Genomic DNA, 20239 nt, shown 5'->3' with positions numbered 1-20239 from the left:
GAAAGCCGCGAAGCAGCCTATCTAGATTTGTTGCCAACACTGCCATTTGTTACAAGGTATTTTGGTCTCAGGGTCAGCGGGAGAAACATGGAAGGGTCAGTAGGGGGGGCGTGTGGCGGGGAGGATGGGAGGGAGGGATAGAAGCTGTAAGGGTTCTGCTGTACAAGGGATGGGAGGGAAGGAGGGCTAGAAGCTGCAAGGGTTCTGCTGCACAAGGGATGGGAGGGAGGGCTAGAAAGATACTGCACAAGGAAATGGGTGAGAGGGGAGGAAAAATGCTGCACATGTGGGGAAAAGAAAGGAAATAGAAAGAATTGGAGTGGAAGAGCGGAAGAGATGATCATTGTACATGAAAAAAAAAAAAAAAAGACCTACCCCGAAAATAAGACCTAGTGCCTTTTTGGGGCCTAAAATTAATATAAGACAGTGTCTTATTTTCGGGGAAACACGGTACTGAGAAAAGTGTGAGTTAAATCCCAAATAATAATAATAATGGCATTCATGTAAGTGATACATTACAATTTAGCTACTTGTGCTAATTTTTCTCATTCTAAATACAGCTACCTAATTAAATTTTTGTACTGAGAGATGCAACAATATTATATACCTGACATGGAGAATTTTTGCTGTTTGAACAAAGCAGGACTGGTCAGTTTCTTTCAGCACTTCCTGTGCATATCCCACAAGACCATTGTTTTCTAATAACCCCTGGTATTCCTCCTTTTGATTTTGTAGTTTTTCCAGTTTTATAGACTTTGTATTACGAATTGTCTCGAGAACTGTAGCCTTCCGTTCCTCTAGAATATTAAACAGCTTCTCAAAATTACTAGATGCTGCTTCTTCTGCTTTGTCTCCATTGCACTATAGAATGCAAACAGTAAAATCTGAAATAATCATCAAGAATCAAAAAAATTTCAGACAACAGAGTTCAGAACAGTATCATTTGAACTTAGCCTAATAATCTACTCTAGATAAAAGTACAAAGCTTTTAAAATGTGCTGAAATATTTGAAGTAATATCTGCAGCACGTCCATTTAGATGTGCTGATGTGCGCCAAGATGCCATTATTGAATACTAGTATAAACCTTAATTGGCATGCCTAAATTTAGGCATGTCCATTTAGGCCAGGTAATGGCAGGCATAAATAGACATTAGGGTGGTTCCAAAAAAAATTAACACATTTTGTTTGTCCACAAAGCTTATTTTATTCCTTTACATAAAAATGAAAAACACATAAATTTTACTTACAACAAATGGGTCCTTTTACAAAGGCACTTTAAACACCAACGTGTCCGTAGACTATAATGGATGCATCGTTGCTGGGTTTTTGTTTTTTTCTTAACTGCCACTAAACTTACCAGTATATTTTAATTCTTGTGCACTCGACAAATAATCTATGACAATCTATGACACAGCTGTCTTTGATGCAGAAGGAAACTTCTTTTGGTATCTGACCACTAGCTGAACAACAAATTTCTTCTATTCTTCATCTTTTGTCAAAATATCATATTTTTCAATAAAGTTTATCCCTTGTTCTGCTGCATTAGTAACAGTCAGTTTGAATGACTGATTCCAAAGTTCCTTGAAAACTGGATTGTCAGTCTACTCTGTGGGATGTTTCTGCAGAAATATTTTCACTTTTGTTGATCCTCCTTCAGTCAAGAGCTCAAAAAAATGACTTGTTACAAGACTTTCAAAAGGTCCCATGTTTCATTTCATCTGTACTCACGAGAAATCATGGAATGACTGGCAAGAGTCTATGCATTGTGTTGGTATCCTGGCTCAATCCCATACCACTATCACTGACTCACACGCCAACATATAGCTTTCAGGTAAAGGTTTTCCTTCATCATAATAAGGAAACTTGACCAGTCGAAGAACATCCAGTCCACATGGCAGTCTAGTAGTTGACAGCAAACTGACTTCCTATGGAGACAGTTTTCAGGTGCAGATCACAATCAACTACATATACAACAAGTGCATGCTGGGGTGACCTCTAAATATTGTCTAATCAAGCTAAGATTTGACAAACGAGTAAGACATACCAAGTGAACAAAAATAAGCCTTGTGGAGACCAGATTTGACAAGGTTGTTAGGTTTTTTTTTGCATATTACAGTGGACCACCCTAATAAATATACTTAAGCACACAATTCAAAGCATTAACATACTATTTCTATAGGTGCGTGCAGAAGTTGGAGACATGACCATAGTCTGTTCATACTCTGCCTACATATACACTCTCATAGTACTGTGCTGTAGCATTTAGGCACAACCTTAAGATTAATACCTATTAAATGTTTACATGCATATCTGCCAAATTTGGTACCTCTGATGCATGTAAGTGCAGGTGCCATGTTACAGAATTGCCTTTCAAATGTGTTACATGTAGCAACTGATTATTTTGGGTAATAGAGAAAGCACAGTTACTTACTTTAACAGGTGTTATCCAGGGACAGCAGGCAGATATTTTCACACATGGGTGATGTCACCAACAGAGCCCGGGTATGAACACTTTAGAAGTATATCGCAACTTTAAGAGTTTAGAAAGTTCGATTAGCCCACACTGCGCATGTGCGAGTGATTTCCCGCCCAACGCAGGCGCGCGGTCCCTCAGTTAAGATAAGCCAGCTAAGAAGCCAACCCAGCAAGGGGGGTAGGTTGTGAGAACATCTGCCTGCTGTCCCTGGATAATACGGTAAGTAACTGTGCTTTATCCCAGGACAAGCAGCAGCATATTCTCACACATGGTGACCTCCAAGCTAACTAGAATGGGATGGTGGGAGTGTTGGCCTTCAGGAAAATAAATTTTTGTACAACATACTGGCCGAAGTGCCCATCCCATCTGGAAAAAGTCTCCAGAAAGTAATGTGATGTGAAGGTATGAACTGAGGACCGGGTGGCAGCTTTACAGATTTCCTCAATAGAAGTAGATCTAAGGAAAGCTACAAAAGCTGCCATAGCTCGGACTTTGTGAGCTGTGACACGATGTTCGGCGTGGCTTTGTCCTGTCGATGTACACTTCCCCCTCCGAATCCGCGGTTTCAGCATCCGCAGATTCAGTTATTTGCAATATTTATTTAGTGTGGGGGGGGGGAAACAGCTTCATTTCGGACCTTCCTCCCGGCCTTACAAGGTGGTCTAGCAGGGTTTTGGAGCAGGAGCAATTTTCCTACACTCCTGCCCCGTGCAGATCGCCATAGGAAATGGCTGCCATGATCTCTTGTCGTAGCCTCGAGAGACTATGGGAGCTCACGGCAGCCATTTCCTATTGGGTGATCTGCACAGGGCAGGAGCGTAGAAAGATCGCTCCTGCCCCGAAAACCCACTAGACCACCAGGTAAGGCCGGCACAGGCTGCCCAGTCCAGAGAAGATCGATCTTCGCTCTACCCGGCCCGACACCAAAGCAGGGAAAGAGGAGACTGAAGCACCCGCACTGGCCCCTGCAAACACGCAACACGAACAGAAGGAGGCGATTGGAGGTGGAGATCACCAGGTAAGGTCCAGGGGTTGGTCAGAGCTGGCCCAAAGTTATTCACGATTTTTCACACTTTGCAGTCTGGCTCTGCCCCTTACCCCCGCGAATACCAAGGGAGAAGTGTAATAGGCCATTTCTCCTGCATAAGAATGAGGCTTTAAGGAAAAAAACTGGCAAAACAATCAAATGATTTGAGATGAAACTGTCACAACTTTCAGAAGAAATTTGGGATGCGTGCGCAGAACCACTTTATAATGGTGAAAAACTGTGAAGGGTGAGTCTGCCACCAATGCTTGTAACTCACTGACTCTCCTGGCAGAAGTGAGAGAAATGAGAAAGACAACTTTCCAGGTAAGAAATCTGAGATGAGCTGTGGCCATTGGTTCAAATGAAGGCTTCAATAACCTGGAAAGTACCACATTGAGTCCCAGACTACTGGAGGAGGTTTGAGAAATGGTTTCACATTGAAAAGTCCTTTCATGAACCTGGAGACTATAGAATGAGCAGTAAGAAGATTTCCTTCGACTGACAGGTTAAAAGCTGTAATAGCACTGAGATGGACTCTAATAGATGTAGATTTGAGTCCAGAGTCAGACAGATGAAGTAGATAGTCCAACACCAATTCCACTGACAAGGAAGCTGGATCATGATGATGAAGGAGACATCAGGAAGAAAATCGAGTCCACTTTTGTTGATAACATTGTTGGAGACATCAATAATATTGCGTACAGGCTGAGAGAAATGTAAGTTAGATGGATTCAGCTTGAGAGAAACCAAGCTGTCAGGTGTAATGAGTGCAGATTGGGATGGAGAAAAGATTCTGAGTAAGCAGAGTAGGAAAAATTAGTAGAGGTATTGCGTCCCTGATACTGAGTTAAAGTAGAAAGGAGAACCAATGCTGTCTGGGCCACCAAGGAACTATCAGAATCATGGTGGCCGACTCTCGTCTGAGTTTGAACAGAGTCTTTAACATGAGGAGTGGGCAGAAATGCATAGAGAAATATGTTCGTCCAATTCAGAAGAAAGGCATCTGCTTCCAGTCGGTGAGGTGAGTATATAGTCTGGAGCAAAACAGGGGCAACTTGTGATTGTGGGGAGTCTCAAATAAGTCCACTTGTGGAGTGCCCCACTGAAGAGCTGCAGAGCTGAAAGTCCATTCGTGAGGTTGATGAATTCTGCTGAGGTTGTCTGCGAGAGAATTCTTGTCCCCTTGAATGTAGACAGCCTTCAAGAAAAGCTTGCGAGCAGTTGCCCAAATCCAAATTTCTGGGGCTTCCTGACATACATTACATTACATTAGTGACTTCTATTCCGCCAGTACCTTGCAGTTTTAGGCAGATTACAAAAGAAGTTAACTGGACATTGCCAGGAAAATTACAATTTAGGGTGCTGTTTACATGATTGAGTCTTTGAAGGGAAAATTACAAGAGTGGAAGAGACTTTGAAGGGAAATTTACAAGAGAGGGGATGGACAAGGGGATGTGTTTTGATATTTAGATAAATTTTTTGAATAGCAGGGGTTTGATTTCTTTTCGAAATGATTTGAAGTCGGTCGTTGTTGTCAGCATGTTGGAGATGGGGTAGTCAAGTTTCGCTGCTTGCGTCGCTAGTAGGTTGTCATACATCTTCTTGCGCTGAGTACCTTTGAATGGGGGGTAGGTAAATGGGGTCTGAGTTCTCCTTTGTCTAGTTATATTGTTCCAATTTAGGCGATTGAATAATAGACAGTATAATTTGAATTGAATTTGTGTTTGTATAGATAGCCAGTGTGAGTTTAGGTAAGCAGTGGTGATGTGGTCATATTTGCTTAGTGAATAGATCAATCTGAGGGCTGTGTTTTGTACAGTCTGTAATTGTTTTATCATGTTTGCGGGGAGATCCTGTGCCTCCTTGTTTGTTTATGTAGTACATTGCTACTTGATTGTCTGTGCAAAGAAGGAGGACTTGAGGACTCAAAAGATGTTGGAAAGCTTTGAGAGCATAATACATCGCTCTGAGTTCTAGCAAACTGATGTGAAATTTGCGCTCCCTGGCTGACCAAAGTCCTTGAGTTTGAAGGCTGTCCATATGCGCTCCCCAAGCTTAAGGAGATACATCCATTGTTATCACTTTTTGATGAGGAGGCAAGTGAAAAAGGAGACCTCTGGATAGAATGATCATCCACCAATGAAGCGACTGCTGAAGAGATGATGTGACAGAGATATGTTGTGACAAACAATCTGTCACTTGAGACCACTGTGAAGCAAGGGTCCACTGATGAATGCTAAGATGCAGCCTTGCTAGTGGTGTCAGATGAACTGTGGAAGCCATGTGGCCTAGGAGAACCATCATGCACCTCATAGAGATGGTCTGAATAGTCAACAGCTGTTGGCAGAGGATGAGGAGAGTATTCAGACGGTCTGAGGGAAGAAATGCTCTCATGAGAATAGTATCTAGGATAGCTCCAATGAACTGAAGACGCTGTGTCAGAAGGAGGTGGGATTTGAGAAAATTGATTTTGAATCCCATAACTTGTAGGAAAGCAATGGTCTGAGATGTCGCTAGAGCCACTTACTGATATGAAAGAGCTTTGATCAACCAGTCATTCAGATAAGGAAAGACCTGAACACCATGGGATCGGAGAGATGCGGCCACTACAATCAGGCACTTTGTGAAGACTCTTGGAGAAGATGCCAGGCCGAAAGGAAGAACTTTGTATTGGTAATGACATTGATTCACTTGAAAGTGAAGGTATTTGTGGGAAGCCAGATGGACTGGTATACGAGTATAGGCTTCTCTGAGATCCAGAGAGCATAGACAGTCGTTCTGATCCAGAAGAGGATGAAGAAGAACTTGGGAGAGCATCCGGAACATTTCCTTAACCAGAAATTTGTTAAGATCCCTGAGATCCAGAATGGGTCACAGTCCTCCTGTCTTCTTTGGGATTAAGAAATAACAGGAGTAAAATCCCTGATGTTGTTGGGAGAGAGAAACTTCTTCGATGGCATTCAGAAGAAGGGCTTGAACCTCTTGAAGAAGAAGAAAGGACTGTGCAGGGTCCGAAATAGACTCTCGACCTCAGAGTCTATGCTCTCCTGCAGCCAGAGGATAGTGAATATGTCTTACCAACTCCATGGAAAAATGAAGACCAAGGTGCTACAACATGAAGCAGGAACTTACCTGCATGTGCTATGTAGCTTCGCAAAAGATTCCATTATTTTTCTAAGTTGGATAGACTTCCCCCCATAGGCTTCCATCTGTGATATCCCTCTTGTATAGCCAAGAAGCCATTAGTGCAGAAAAGGCACAAAAATAGAGTAGATGTTCCAAGAAAGGAGAAATGGTTTTTATTCTAATTTTATTTTAAATGTGTATTTTATTGAAGTTTTATCATTAACACATACAAAACAGAATCCATATTTGTAACATCTACCTTTACAGACATCAGTTCAATTGTATAACATTTGTACCCCTTATCAAATTGGTTTAAATTTCTTACCTCAGTCCGCTTTATCAAGTGCTCAAGTTCAGAAATCTGATTTTTCACTTCACTTTCTTTACTAATGAGATAACCAATACCTTTGGAAAGTTTTTCCTGTTAATATAATAGTACAACTCAAGTTAACTGAAAGAATACAAGTCATTACACTTCATTCACATACAGTATACAATTCATAAACCAACAGTTTACCCCATTACTTTTTGTACTACTAATTTCAACTTAAACATGATTCATATGCTAGGAACCACTCTTCCCCTTTAAAGAATGACATTGTGGGATGTCTAGAAGGAAGAGAGGAGAGGGGATGACAGAAAAGAAAGGATGGGTATTGGATAAGGAGAAATAGCTTGGGATGGATACATCAGGATAAGAAAGGGAAAACCAACATCTGGAGGGAGGAAATGAATGAAAAGAGGGAAAATAATTTGGAGGGAACAGCCTTGAGGGAGGATGTGAGAAGAGAGGAATGTTTGGTAAAAGAGGAGTGAAAAGAAGGAAATATTTTCAGAAGGGGAAAAGTATGTCGATGAAGGGGTAAGAGCCTTTAGAGGAAGGGGTGAGAAGAGGAACATATTTTCAATGAGGGAAGGGTGAGAAAATGAGAGTACCTCAAATACGGGAGGAAGAAAAGGAGGGAAGAGCTTACAGAAAGGGAGTAAAAGATCCTCAGGAGATTGAGGGGAGAGAAGGGTAAAACGCATTTGAAAGGGAGAAAGGACCAAATGCATAGAATGTTTGAAGAGAAAGGAGGGTACAAAGGAAAAAAGTGGCAAGAAGTGAGTGAGTTTGAGGATCAAAGAGTCTTTATAGATGGAGCAAAGGGATGAGAAGAGAGGACGAGCATAGGCAGGGTAGAGAGATATGAAATGAAGGATCTGGGAAGTGCTAGGAAGGGGATGACAGGAAATATAAAGGGACAAGCCTCGGATTATGGAGTAGATCTTCCCATTCTGGGGTTTCTTTAAGAGAAAGAAAACTTCTTTTCTCTTGCTCCCGATAACATCACCGGCTTGAACCCAACCTCCCTGCCAAATTTAATTAATTTCTTATTCTATATTGATTATACTAATTTAATTCTTTTAATCCTATATAATAAAAGGCTAACTCGCGCATGCGCACGTCTATTTGCGTGTTCCGTGCGCTGTAGGTCTGTGGCCGAAGGAGTGCGCATGCGCGCGAATACGTCACCACCCTATCGCCTCCACAAGCCGGACCGCAGCCGTACGACGATCTCCGTTCCTCCTGCCGCCGCCGATCTCCGTTCCTCCTTTGCCGCCCACCCCCTTCTCTTCCCGCGGGCCCTAATGGCGATTCCAGCAGCATATGCATCAGTCTTCACACGCTGCTTCGGGCCCTTCTACTGCCCTGATTTGCTCTGCCGCGTCTCTGATGATGTCATCAGGGACGTGCCTGAGTAAATCAGGGCAGTAGAAGGACCCGAAGCAGCGTGTGGAGACTGATGCAAGCGCTGCTGTAATCACCACGTTTGTAGTCCTGACCGCGGGAAGGGAAAGGGGGGGGGTAGAGGAAACGCTAATGCTGCTGCACAGGGAACGCAGCCAGATGGACCGCGGGAAGGGAAAGGGGGTGGGGGGAAGGAGGGCTTCGAGGGATCCGGCTGTCGGCGGAGGGCATAAGCGGGCCCAGGACGGACTTGCTCCAGCTCTACAATCCTGTCCCTTAAACTCCCTGGCCGCCTAAGTTATTTTAATTTGAAATCTGCCGCCGTCGCCGCGACTCCTCTCTCATCTTCCAACATAATATAAGTGCAGCTCATGAGAGGAGCTGCGGCGGCGGCTTTGAAAACGGCTCCCTTAGTTCTTTGCTGGATTTTTTTTTAAGTTTAAAGCTGCCGCCGTGGCTCCTCTCACGATTCCAGCCTGTGTCAGAGAAGGCTTCCGACGCAGGCGGGATCGTGAGAGGAGCCGCGTCGGCATCTTTAAACTTAAAACAAAATCCAGCAAAGAACTAAGGGAGCCGTTTTATCTCCATGCTGCTACGAAGGAACAGGTGAGGGGGAGGGAAATGCTGATGCTGATGCACAGGGAGCAGGCAGGCATGGCAGGCAAGCAGGGGGAGAGGGAAAGGGGCTGCTTTGGGGGTAGGGGTGTGCTGGGGGCACACAGCAATCATGGGCAGGGGATCACGGAGCAGGCAGGCATGGCTCAACAAGGGGAGAGGGAAAGGGGGCTGCTTTGGGGTGAGGGGTTTGCTGGGCCAGACAGCAATCATAGGGGGCAAACAGAAGGGGGCCACGGAGCAGGCAGGCATGGCACAAAAGGGGGCAGGGGCATTGGGAAACGGGGCTGCTTTGGGGGGAAGGGTGTGCTGGGGGCACACGCCAATCATGGCGGGGAAGAGAAGGGGGGTCACAGAGAGATAGGCAGGCATGGCGCAATGGAGAAATACAGGCAGGCAGGGCGCAAGGCAGGGACACAGACAGAAAAAATGACAGACAGACAGCATCCAAGCACAGAGAGAGAAAGGAAAAAAAAAGTCGTCTACTCTAGCACCCGTTGGACAGGGGGAGAACGAAAGAGATGCTGATGGACAGGGGGGTTGAAGAAAAAGGAACGGAGGACTAATGTTGGACAGGGGGAGAAGGAAAGAGGTGCTGCTGGACAGGGGGGAGGTAAAACAAAGGGAGAAGGGCTGCTGCTGCATAAGGAGAGCAGTTAAGGGGTGGTGGTGGACACAGGGGAGGTAAAAGGAAGGGAAAATGGACAGGGGGAGCAGGCATGGGGTGGTGATGGACAGCCAAGGAAAAAGAAAGGCAGAATGAAAAAAGCGGCTAAGGAGAGAGAAAGAAATAAAGACAGACACACACACATATGTTCTAGCACCCGTTAATGTAATGGGCTTAAAGACTAGTTTATAAATATTACTATCCAATTATTTCATACTCTAATTAATTAAAAACTCTTAACTTAATAATTCATTATAGTATGGGATTCATTTATCTTTAATAGATCTACATATCATTTTAATACTCGAAACCGACACACAACTATGCTAGATATAAAGTGCACTACTGCTTTAAAGTGCTTCATAAGTGTTTATATGCTGTAAATACTTCAGTTCAGTTCAATTTATCTAATTAATTCAATTCAATTTAATACAGTAATCTTCAGTATTCTTCCATTGCTTAAAGTACTTGATTCAGCTTTTCTTTTTTAAATTTCAAAGTGCACTGATGCCTTAAAGTGCTTCGTTGAAACATTTAAAGTGCTTATGTGCTATAAATGCTTCATTTCATTCAATTCACTGCAATTTATACAGTTATATTCACTATAGTTTTTTTCAATATTTAAAATACTTAGTTTAACTTTGCTTTGCTCTTTTTGAAACCAAGGCCGTTGTTTTTATTTTCATGCTCAGAACAGACACTGGTGTACAGAGAATTCAGATAAGCGTTGCTTGAGTTATATCCCTCACGCAGCGGGGTTGTAAGTCTGTCCCACGAAACGCAGGCCTCGTTGGAAGCATGAAAATAAAAGAAACGGCCTTGGTTTCAAAGCTAAGTATTTTAAGTATTGAAAAAAACTATAGTGAATATAACTGTATGAATTGCAGTGAATTGAATGAAATGAAGCATTTATAGCACATAAGATCATCACATATGATCACCCCTAAGTTCCACTCATCTTTCATGCTCAGAAGTTCATCACCCCCTAAACCTTACATGTTCCTTCAGGTTTTTGAAGCCAAGCGCATGACCCTGCATGTTTTTAGCAATTTTTTTAGGATGGGCTAAATAAATGAATAAATAAATAAGTAAATAAACTGTTCAAAGTTGTTAAAACGCATGCAGATTGTGAAAAGTTGCAGGCAGACCTCAGGAAATTGGAAGATTGGCATCCTAGTAGCAGATGAAATTTAATGTGGACAAATGCAAAGTGATACACATTGGTAAGAATAACCCAAACCACAGTTAGCAGATGCTAGGATCCACCTTGGGGGTTAGCACCCAAGAAAAAGATCTGGGTGTCATTGTAGACAATATGATAAAACCTTCCGCCCAATGTGTGGCGGCGGCCAAAAAAGCAAACAAGATGCTAGGAATTATTTAAAAAGGGATGGTTAACAAGACTAAAAATATTCTAATGCCCCTGTATCGCTCAATGGTGTAACCTCACCTGGAGTACTCTATTCAGTTCTGGTCTCCTTATCTCAAGAAAGATATAGCAGCACTATAAAACATTGAAAGAAGAGTGACCAAGATGATAAATGGGATGGAACTCCTCTCGTATGAGGAAAGACTAAAATGGTTAGGGCTCTTCAGCTTGGAAAAGAGACGGCTGAGGGGAGATATGATTGAAGTCTACAAGATCCTGAGTGGAGTTAAACAGGTACAAATGGATTGATTTTTCACTCTGTCAAAAATTACAAAGACTAGGGGAAATACTTTTAAAACCAATAGGAGGAAATATTTTTCACTCAGAGAATAGTTAAGTTCTGGAATGCATTGCCAGAGTTTGTGTAAGAGCAGATAGCGTAGCTGGTTTTAAGAAAGGTTTGGACAATTTCCTGGAGGAAAAGTTCATAGTCTGTTATTGAGAAAAATATGGGGGATGCCATTGCTTGCCCTGTATTGTTAGCATGGAATGTTGCTACTATTTAGGTTTTTGCCAGATACTAGTGACCTGGATTGACCACCCTGAGGACGGGACACTGGGCTTGATGGACCATTGATCTGACCCAGTAATGCTATTCTTATGTTCTTACTCTAATCTGTTTTAACTGAAGCTTTAATGAAACATAGAAACATGACAGCAGATAAAGGCCAGATGGCTCATCTAGTCTGCCCATCCACACTAACCATTCTCTTTCTCTCTGAGAAATCCCACGTGCCTATCCCAGGCTCTCTTGAATTCAGACACAGTCTATTTTTCCACCACCTCTTCCGGGAGACTGTTCTACGCATCTACCACCTTTTCCGTAAAAAAGTATTTCCTCAGATTTATCCCAGGACAAGCAGGCAGGTATTCTCTCACATATGGGTGACGTCATCGACGGAGCACAGATACGGACGCCTCACAAGCAGACTTGCTTGAAGAAACTCGAAGTTTTGAGTCGCCCGCACCGCGTATGCGCGAGGGCCTTCCCGCCCAGCACAGGGCGCGTCTCCTCAGTTCTCAGTTTTCTGCGGAGCCGAGAAGTCCGTCTTTGACTCTCTGCGTTTAACTTCGTTCACTTTTTGCCTTCTCTCAACCGCGGTTTGTGTTTTTTTCTTCATGAATCACTGTTTTATTTTATTTCTTTTATTTTAGTTCAAAAAAATAAAAAAAATAAAAATTTTCTTCTTCCATTCGTTTTCCGGGATGGGCCGCTCGGCCGCAGCCCGACAGCTTCGACTTTGCGGCGACTATTTTTCCGTCTATGTCCCGGCCTGCTATAGGTTTTAAGAGGTGTAGCAAGTGTCAACTCGCAATCTCTCTCACGGACCCTGCCTCAAGTGCCTTGGGCCGAAACATCATCTTAGGTCGTGCCTGCCTTGCCAAACACTTCAGCCTCGTGCTATCAAGAGTCGTTGCATTTTGGTGGACAAGCTTTTCGAGATGGAGTCTCCTACTGATCCGACCTCGAAAGCGTCTTCGGCCTCGACTTCCATCGAGGCTCCTTCAGCGCCTACTGCTTCCACCTCGAGCCTCATCAGACCTTCATCGTTTGCAGCGGCTCTTGCTTCGACGTCATATGCTGTATCTTCCCCTGTTTCCTCAGGTCAGATAGCTCAGCAGTCGGTTCCACCGGTGGCGATTAAAGTGTCCAAGACTTCTAAGTCGAAACACACTCGCACTACCTCGAAGGAACCTCCAGCCAAAGCAGGTGGTCCGGTTTCAGACGCAGATCTATCCTTGCCGGCTTCTTTCCAGACCATGTTAGAGAAGCAGTTTATTCAGTTCTTTACTAACATGGGACCTAAACTGCTTCCTCTTATCCAGCCTGGGCATTCAGCAGACTCCCGCGAGGTTGAGCCGCTTCCTATGCCCCAGTCTGAGCTTCCACACTTTTTGCAGGGAGCAGAGTCTCTGCGAATGTCTGGTCTGCCATCCAAGCATGAAGAGCAAGGAGCAGATTCCGGAACTTGGAGGCGAGGAGGATGGCAGTTTGAGTGCAGAGCTCCTCTCCCTGGACATTCTCACTAAAGATTTTATAACTATTTAATCCCTTCAGTTTAACTAAAGTGATTTCAGATGGCTTCAAGAAAACAACTTACATTGGATACTGTATTTGCTACAGATGGGAAAAGTAAAAGACCAAAAACAAACCCTGTAACACCATCTAACACCATTCCAGCAAGGGAGAGCCGACGGAGGAGGGCTGCAGTCCGGCCATCGGACCAACGGTCGGCTCGGGGGCCCGTTCCAGCGGGGCACCCGACACTGTCTTCGTTCCTCCCCCATTCCAGCAGGGGAGAGCCGACAGAGGAGGGCTGCAGTCCGGCCATCGGACCAAAGGTCGGCTCGGGGGCTCGTTCCAGCGGGGCACCCGACATTGTCTTCGCTCCTCCTCCATTCCAGCAGGGGAGAGCCGACGGAGGAGGGCTGCAGTCCGGCCATCGGTCGGCTCGGGGGCCCGTTCCAGAAGGGCACCCGACACTGTCTTCGCTCCTCCCCCATGCCAGCAGGGGAGAGCCGACGGAGGAGGGCTGCAGTCCGGCACTCGGACCAACGGTTAGCTCGGGGGCCCGTTCAAGCTGGACTTTTGATTTTATTTTCAATTCTTTTTAGTTTATGATATATTTTTTAATCTCACTTATTGTTTGACCACTTATTTTGTTTTATTTTATCATTCAAATTTCATTTAAATTTCCCCAGAATTATATTGCTTCAACGGTTCTCCCTCTGCATCTATTCTTATCTCTCCTCTTTTTTCAACCTTTCAAAGTCCTTTAGATCATTGTAGTCTTATTAGAATGTTTATTTTCTTATTTTTCTCATTTTATTTCTTCATTACTCTACTAATTGTCATTTTTCCAGGTACTTTAGTTAGATTGTGAGCCTTCGGAACAGTAAGGGAATTTCTAAGTACCTATTTTACTTATAATTTTAATGCACCCTATTGTCTATTTTTCTGTAAACTGCTTAGAATCCTAACGGAGTTTAGCGGTATATAAGAAATAAATTACATTACATTCTTTGCGAGTGCATCGATGAGAATCCTCACACTCTAAACAAGGAGCAGAGTCTTTGAGAGTGCATCGAGATTCCTCCACCAAGCCTCCGGAGCTTCGATCTACAGCCTCTAGCCCTATTCATACATCGGCATCGGCTGCTTACGTCTCCGAGGCGAAATCTCCTCGATCCTCGAGATCTGGTTTCAGATACAGTTCTCACCACCATTCGAGGCCTTCATCGAGGCATCCTTCCAGGCATCGTTCTTCTTGTCAGGATAGACCATCTTCCTCGAAGCCTCGATCTACTCTAACCTCAACCAGACCACCGACTCCTCATTCGAGGTCTACGATGCCGGACCTCGAGGATGTTCCGGTCTCGATTGCCTCGTCCAAGTCACCAGGTTCCTTTGATGCCTTTTTCCTTGCCGAAGCTTCTTCTTCAACACAGGCTGTCTCGACGTCCTCGAGTCCTTCTCGAGGCAAAGCATTGGCAGATCAGCTATCTTTCTCGTCTTTCCTGCGACAGATGGCTGTAGACTTGGATGTTCAATTGGATACTGGCTCCAAATATTCTAAGGAGTATCTAGAAGTCATGCATCTTCCTCAACCTCCGGCAGAATGTTTTAAGCTTCCACTTCATAAGCTTTTGAATCAGACTTTTGCTCGACGCATGGAGACACCTTTTTCCATACCAGCAGTTCCAGGAAAATTGGACTATAGGTATAAAACTGTGCATCGCAAAGGGTTTGACAACTCACAGGTATCTCAACAATCCCTGCTTGTTGAATCCTCCTTGAAGAGATCCCATCCTTCCAAGGTCTATGTCACAGTTCCTCCTGGAAGGGAGGGGAAAACTATGGACAAATTTGGACATCACATCTACCAGAATGCTATGATGTCCTCTAAAGTCCTCAATTATAATTTTTATTTCATCACTTATTTTGAATTTCTTCTCTCTCTTTTACCAAAGTTTTTGGCTTATTTGGATAACCAAATGCATTTTGAGTTTCAAGAAGTCATTGCTTCTTTCTCTCAATTACGTCTGCATCTCCTCCAATCATCTTATGATGCCTTCGAGTAATCTGCCTGAGCGGCTGCTTGCTCTCTAGCTATTCGTCGTCTTGCCTGGCTTTGTACCATTAACATGGACTCTAACCTTCAAGACCGCTTAGCTAACATTCCTTGTCAGAGCAACGACCTCTTTGATGAATCCATCGAGGCAGCCACCAAGAAATTATCTGACCATGAAAAATCATTTGCTTCACTAGTCACACCTAAACCAAAGCCAGCTCCTGCCATGCCTGCACGCCCTGCGGTTATCTATCAAAGGCATTTTGCTCCAAAGTCGGCTCCTTATACTCGCCCTCCTCTGAAAAAACAGCAACCTCAGAAGCAACAGAAACCCCAACCTTCTGCTGCATCTAAGGCTTCTCAGCCTTTTTGACTGTTTACAACAGAGCATAATCTCCACCGTTCTGTCTCTTTTTCCCCCTAAAGGAGGTCGTCTCCATCATTTTTACAACCGATGGACGTTAATTACATCTAACCTCTAGGTGCTTATCATCATCAGGGAAGGATACTCTCTTCATTTCACTCAGGCTCCACCAGAGCTTCCTCCAAGAGAGTATCCTTCCAATCCATCCCAGACCGCCCATCTTCAGGAAGCTCAAGCTCTGCTTGATCTCCATGCCATCGAACCAGTTCCCTTGGAACAGCAGAACAGGGGTTTTTACTCCCATTATTTCCTTGTTCCGAAGAAGAGGGGCGAACTGCGACCCATTCTGGATCTCAGGGCTCTCAACAAATTTCTAATCAAAGAAAAGTTTTGAATGTTGTCTCTGGCATCCCTTTATCCCCTTCTCAAGCAGAACGACTGGTTATGCTCTCTGGATCTCAAGGAGGCCTACACTCATATTCCCATTCATCTAGTGTCTTCCTGCTCTTCCATCTCAGTGAGACACATGATGGTACTTCTGGGTCATATGGCCTCCACAGTACACGTGACTCCTTTTGCCAGACTTCACTTCAGAATTCCTCAGTGGATCCTGGCATCTCAATGGACGCAAGTTTGCGACCCTCTTTCGACCCATATCAATCACTCCTTCCTTGAAGCAGTCTCTCCGTTGGTGGATGCTCTCTTCCAATCTTTCCAGAGGCTTGCTTTTTCAAACGCCCCCCCCCATCAGAAGGTCCTCACGACAGACTCTTCAACCTACGCTTGAGGCGCTCATCTCGATGGTCTCCGTACTCAAGGCTTCTGGACCAGTACGGATCGTCAGTGTCATATCAATCTGTTGGAACTCAGAGCGATCCTCAAAGCTCTCAATGCTTTTCAACATCTGCTTCACGACCAAGTAATCTTCATTCGGACAGACAACCAAGTCACCATGTATTATGTCAACAAACAGGGAGGGACAGTGTCTGCCTCCCTTTGTCAAGAAGCTCTGAAGGTTTGGGACTGGGCAATCTGCCACAACACCTTCCTCAAAGTTGTCTACATTCATGGGGCGAAGAATTGCTTGGCAGACAACTTGAGTCGTCTTCTGCAACCTCACGAATGGACTCTACATTCCTTGCCTCTTCATCACATTTTTGCACAGTGGGGAACACCTCAGATAGACCTCTTTGCAGCTCCCCACAACCACAAACTGCCTCAGTTCTGCTCCAGGATATTCTCTCCTCACCGCCTCGAGGCAGATGCTTTTCTTCTGGAATGGACGAATCTTTTCCTCTTCGCATTTCCTCCATTCCCTCTCATTCTCAAGACTCTGGTCAAGCTGAAGAACGATCATGCCACCATGATTCTAATTGCTCCTCGGTGGCCGAGACAACCATGGTACTCCCTTCTACTTCAACTCAGCAGCAGGGAGCCATACCTTCTACCAGTTTTTCCTTCTCTGCTTACACAGAGTCAATTATCTCTGTTTCATCCCAACCTGCAGTCTCTACACCTGACAGCCTGGTACCTTCTCAACATAACCCCTCTTCAGTTTTCTCAATCTGTAAGAGACATTTTAGAAGCTTCTAGAAAACTTACAACTAGACAATGCTATCACCAAAAATGGACTAGATTTTCTACATGGTGTTTTTCTCATCATAAGGAGCCTCAGCATTCCTCCTTATCTTCTGTTTTGGACTATCTTTTGCAATTATCCAATTCTGGCCTCAAGTCTACATCTATACGAGTCCATCTCAGTGCAATTGCGGCTTTCCATCAGCCTACTGAAGGGAAACCCCTCTCTGCTCATCCGGTGGTTTCCAGATTTATGAAAGGACTTTTCAATGTCAAACCTCCTCTCAAACCACCTCCTGTAGTTTGGGATCTCAATATTGTCCTTACTCTTAGACTGTTATCCATCCTCTTAGACTGTTTGGAGTCAATCGGCATCTCGGGCAACGTTTTAAAATGGTTCCAGGGTTTTCTAAGTAAATGATCATACCAAGTTTACAATGACAATACACACTCCTTCAGCTGGGTAAACGCATGTGGAGTCCCATAAGGCTCACCCCTCTCCCCCACACTATTCAACATCTACCTGGCCGCACTTGGGAACCTATTACAAAGCTTGAAAATCAAGTTCTACATCTACGCTGACGACAGTACCTTAGTTTTTCCTCTAACCATCATAACTCCTGAGATAACAAACCACCTTGCATCCATCCTAAAACAAATTGAACTATGGATGACCGATTTCAAATTAAAATTCAACTCTGAAAAAACCAAATTCTTCCTGGCGAGTCCAAACGACAAAATCAAAGATTCTACAATCTCCTTAAATGGTCAAGTCTTCCTATCACAGATTCCATAAAAATTCTGGGAGTGACACTGTACCGCAACTTCACCCTTGAAACTCACACCGACTTACTGGTCAGAAAAGGCTTCTCTGCCTTATGGAAACTGAGAACCATCAGAAAGTACTTCGATGCAACCTCATTCCGATTACTGGTACAATCCTACATCCTATGCCTACTCAACTACTGCAACATTATCTACCTGGGGTCCTTCAAAAAAACCATTCAAAGACTCTGCATCATCCAAAATTCGGCAATCCGACTGATCTTTGGGCTGAAAAAATGGGAACACATAACTCCCTACTATCAAAAACTCGACTGGCTACCCATGGAAGCAAGAATCCAGTTCAAGTTTGCCTGTCTCTGCTTAAAATCCATTCTTGGTATGGCCCCCTTATACTTGGTTCCCCATTTTTCCTTAAACTGCCCTTCCAGGCCCACCCGCAGAGCCCACCTCTTCAACCACCCAACTCTAAAGGCCTGCCGATACAAAAGACACCTGACACTTGCCTTCCAAGCAGGTCATCTAAATGACTGGCTGAGCAGAATTATCTCACGCTCCTCATCCTACCTAAACTTCAGGAAATTATTAAAAACTAACCTATTCAACCGAATCATAACCTAAGTCCTCTCTCCCTACCCCTGCTCCCCAAGTTCTCTTTTGCCTTACCTCTTCGCCCTGCCCACCTTACATTTGTCCCCTCTTATTTAACCTATTCCCCGCACATGCATATTTATTGTACCTGTACTCGCTGATTGTAACTATTTGCTGATTGTCCAGCCCTCTTTGTTGTAAACCATATTCACCGATTCTTTGTTGTATCTGTATTCACTGATTGCAACTATTCGCTGATTGTCCAGCCCTTCTTTGTTGTGAACCGCCTCGAACTTCTACGGCTTTGGCGGTATATAATAAATAAAATAATAATAATACTCAACTCATGAAGCCTCCATTTGAACCAAATGATAAGGCTCATCTGAAGTATCTCACTTGGAAAGTGGTGTTTCTCATTGCCCTCACTTCGGCTCGACGAGTCAGTGAGCTGCAAGCTTTAGTTCTGACCCACCATTCACAGTGTTCCATCATGACAAAGTTATTCTTCATACTCATCTGAAATTCCTACCTAAAGTGGTCTCAGACTTTCATCTCAACCAATCCATCGTCCTTCCACTATTTTTTCCAAAGCCTCATTTTCACCCTGGAGAATCAGCTCTTCATACTCTGGATTGTAAACGTGCTTTGGCCTTCTACTTGGAACACACCAAACCACACAGAACTGCTCCTCAACTTTGTTTCCTTCAATCCAAATAAGTTGGGACATCCTATTTCTAAGCGTACCATCTCCAATTGGATGGAAGCTTGTATTTCTTTCTGCTATGCCAAGGCTGGATTACCCCTTCATAGTAAAGTCACAGCCCATAAAGTCAGAGCAATGGCAGCTTCAGTAGCTTTCCTCAGATCTACACCTATTGAGGAAATTTGTAGAGCTGCTACTTGGTCCTCGGTTCATACCTTCACTTCTCACTATTGTCTGGATACTTTCTCCAGACGGGATGGACAGTTTGGCCAAACAGTATTACAAAATTTATTCTCCTAAATTGCCAACATTCCCACCATCCCATTCTGGTTAGCTTGGAGGTCACTCATATGTGAGAATACCTGCCTGCTTGTCCTGGGATATAGCACAGTTACTTACCGTAACAGGTGTTATCCAGGGACAGCAGGCAGCTATTCTCACAACCCACCCACCTCCCCTGGTTAGCTTCTCTGCTAGCTATCTGAACTGAGGAGACGCGCCCTGTGCTGGGCCGGAAGGCACTCGCGCATGTGCGGTGCGGGCGACTCGAAACTTTGAGTTTCTTCAAGCAAGTCTGCTTGTGAGGCGTCCGCATCTGGGCTCCATCGATGATGTCACCCATATGTGAGAATAGCTGCCTGCTGTCCCTGGATAACATCTGTTACGACTGTGCTTTCTCCCACAGGTTAACTTCATCCAATGCCCTCTCATTGCAGAGTTTCCTTTCAAATGAAAGAGACTCGACTCATGCACATTTATATTATATAGGTATTTAAACAACTTCTGGTGACGGCATCGCTGCAATGGCAGCGTGATTGTGGAGCTCTGTCTCTCCGGGCCACAATTAGCTGAAGAAGAGGATCGTATTTAAGCTGCACGGGTGATATTTGAGCCCGCGATTGCAATAGGAGGAAATATTTTTCACTCATATTTATTGGTTAAAAAATGCTTCTCGGTACTATGGTAACTCAGAACCATCAGAAAATACTTTGATGCAGCATCCTTCTGCTTACTGGTTCAATTTTCCATCTTAAGCTTGCTCAATTATTGCAACATCATTTACTTGGGATCCTT

The 20239-nt window shown here is 44.2% G+C and overlaps 1 protein-coding gene across 2 annotated transcripts in view; it reads right to left on the bottom strand.

The window, feature by feature from the left end:
• The window catches only part of TRIM36 (tripartite motif containing 36), a 213752-nt gene that overhangs the window by 41779 nt on the left and 151734 nt on the right, over positions 1-20239 (bottom strand). For both annotated transcript variants that reach the window (XM_033929084.1, XM_033929085.1), the window contains exons 5-6: positions 6956-7051; positions 608-861 (exon numbers count right to left, since the gene is read on the bottom strand). In XM_033929084.1, coding sequence (XP_033784975.1) covers positions 608-861; positions 6956-7051 — 350 coding nt within the window. The remainder of the gene's footprint in view (positions 1-607; positions 862-6955; positions 7052-20239) is intronic.

Source organism: Geotrypetes seraphini, chromosome 1, assembly GCF_902459505.1.
Source record: "Geotrypetes seraphini chromosome 1, aGeoSer1.1, whole genome shotgun sequence".
In the NCBI taxonomy this organism is placed as follows: domain Eukaryota; kingdom Metazoa; phylum Chordata; class Amphibia; order Gymnophiona; family Dermophiidae; genus Geotrypetes; species Geotrypetes seraphini.
Note: the sequence above shows the minus strand (reverse complement) of the source record. Positions and strands in the feature narration are given on the sequence as shown.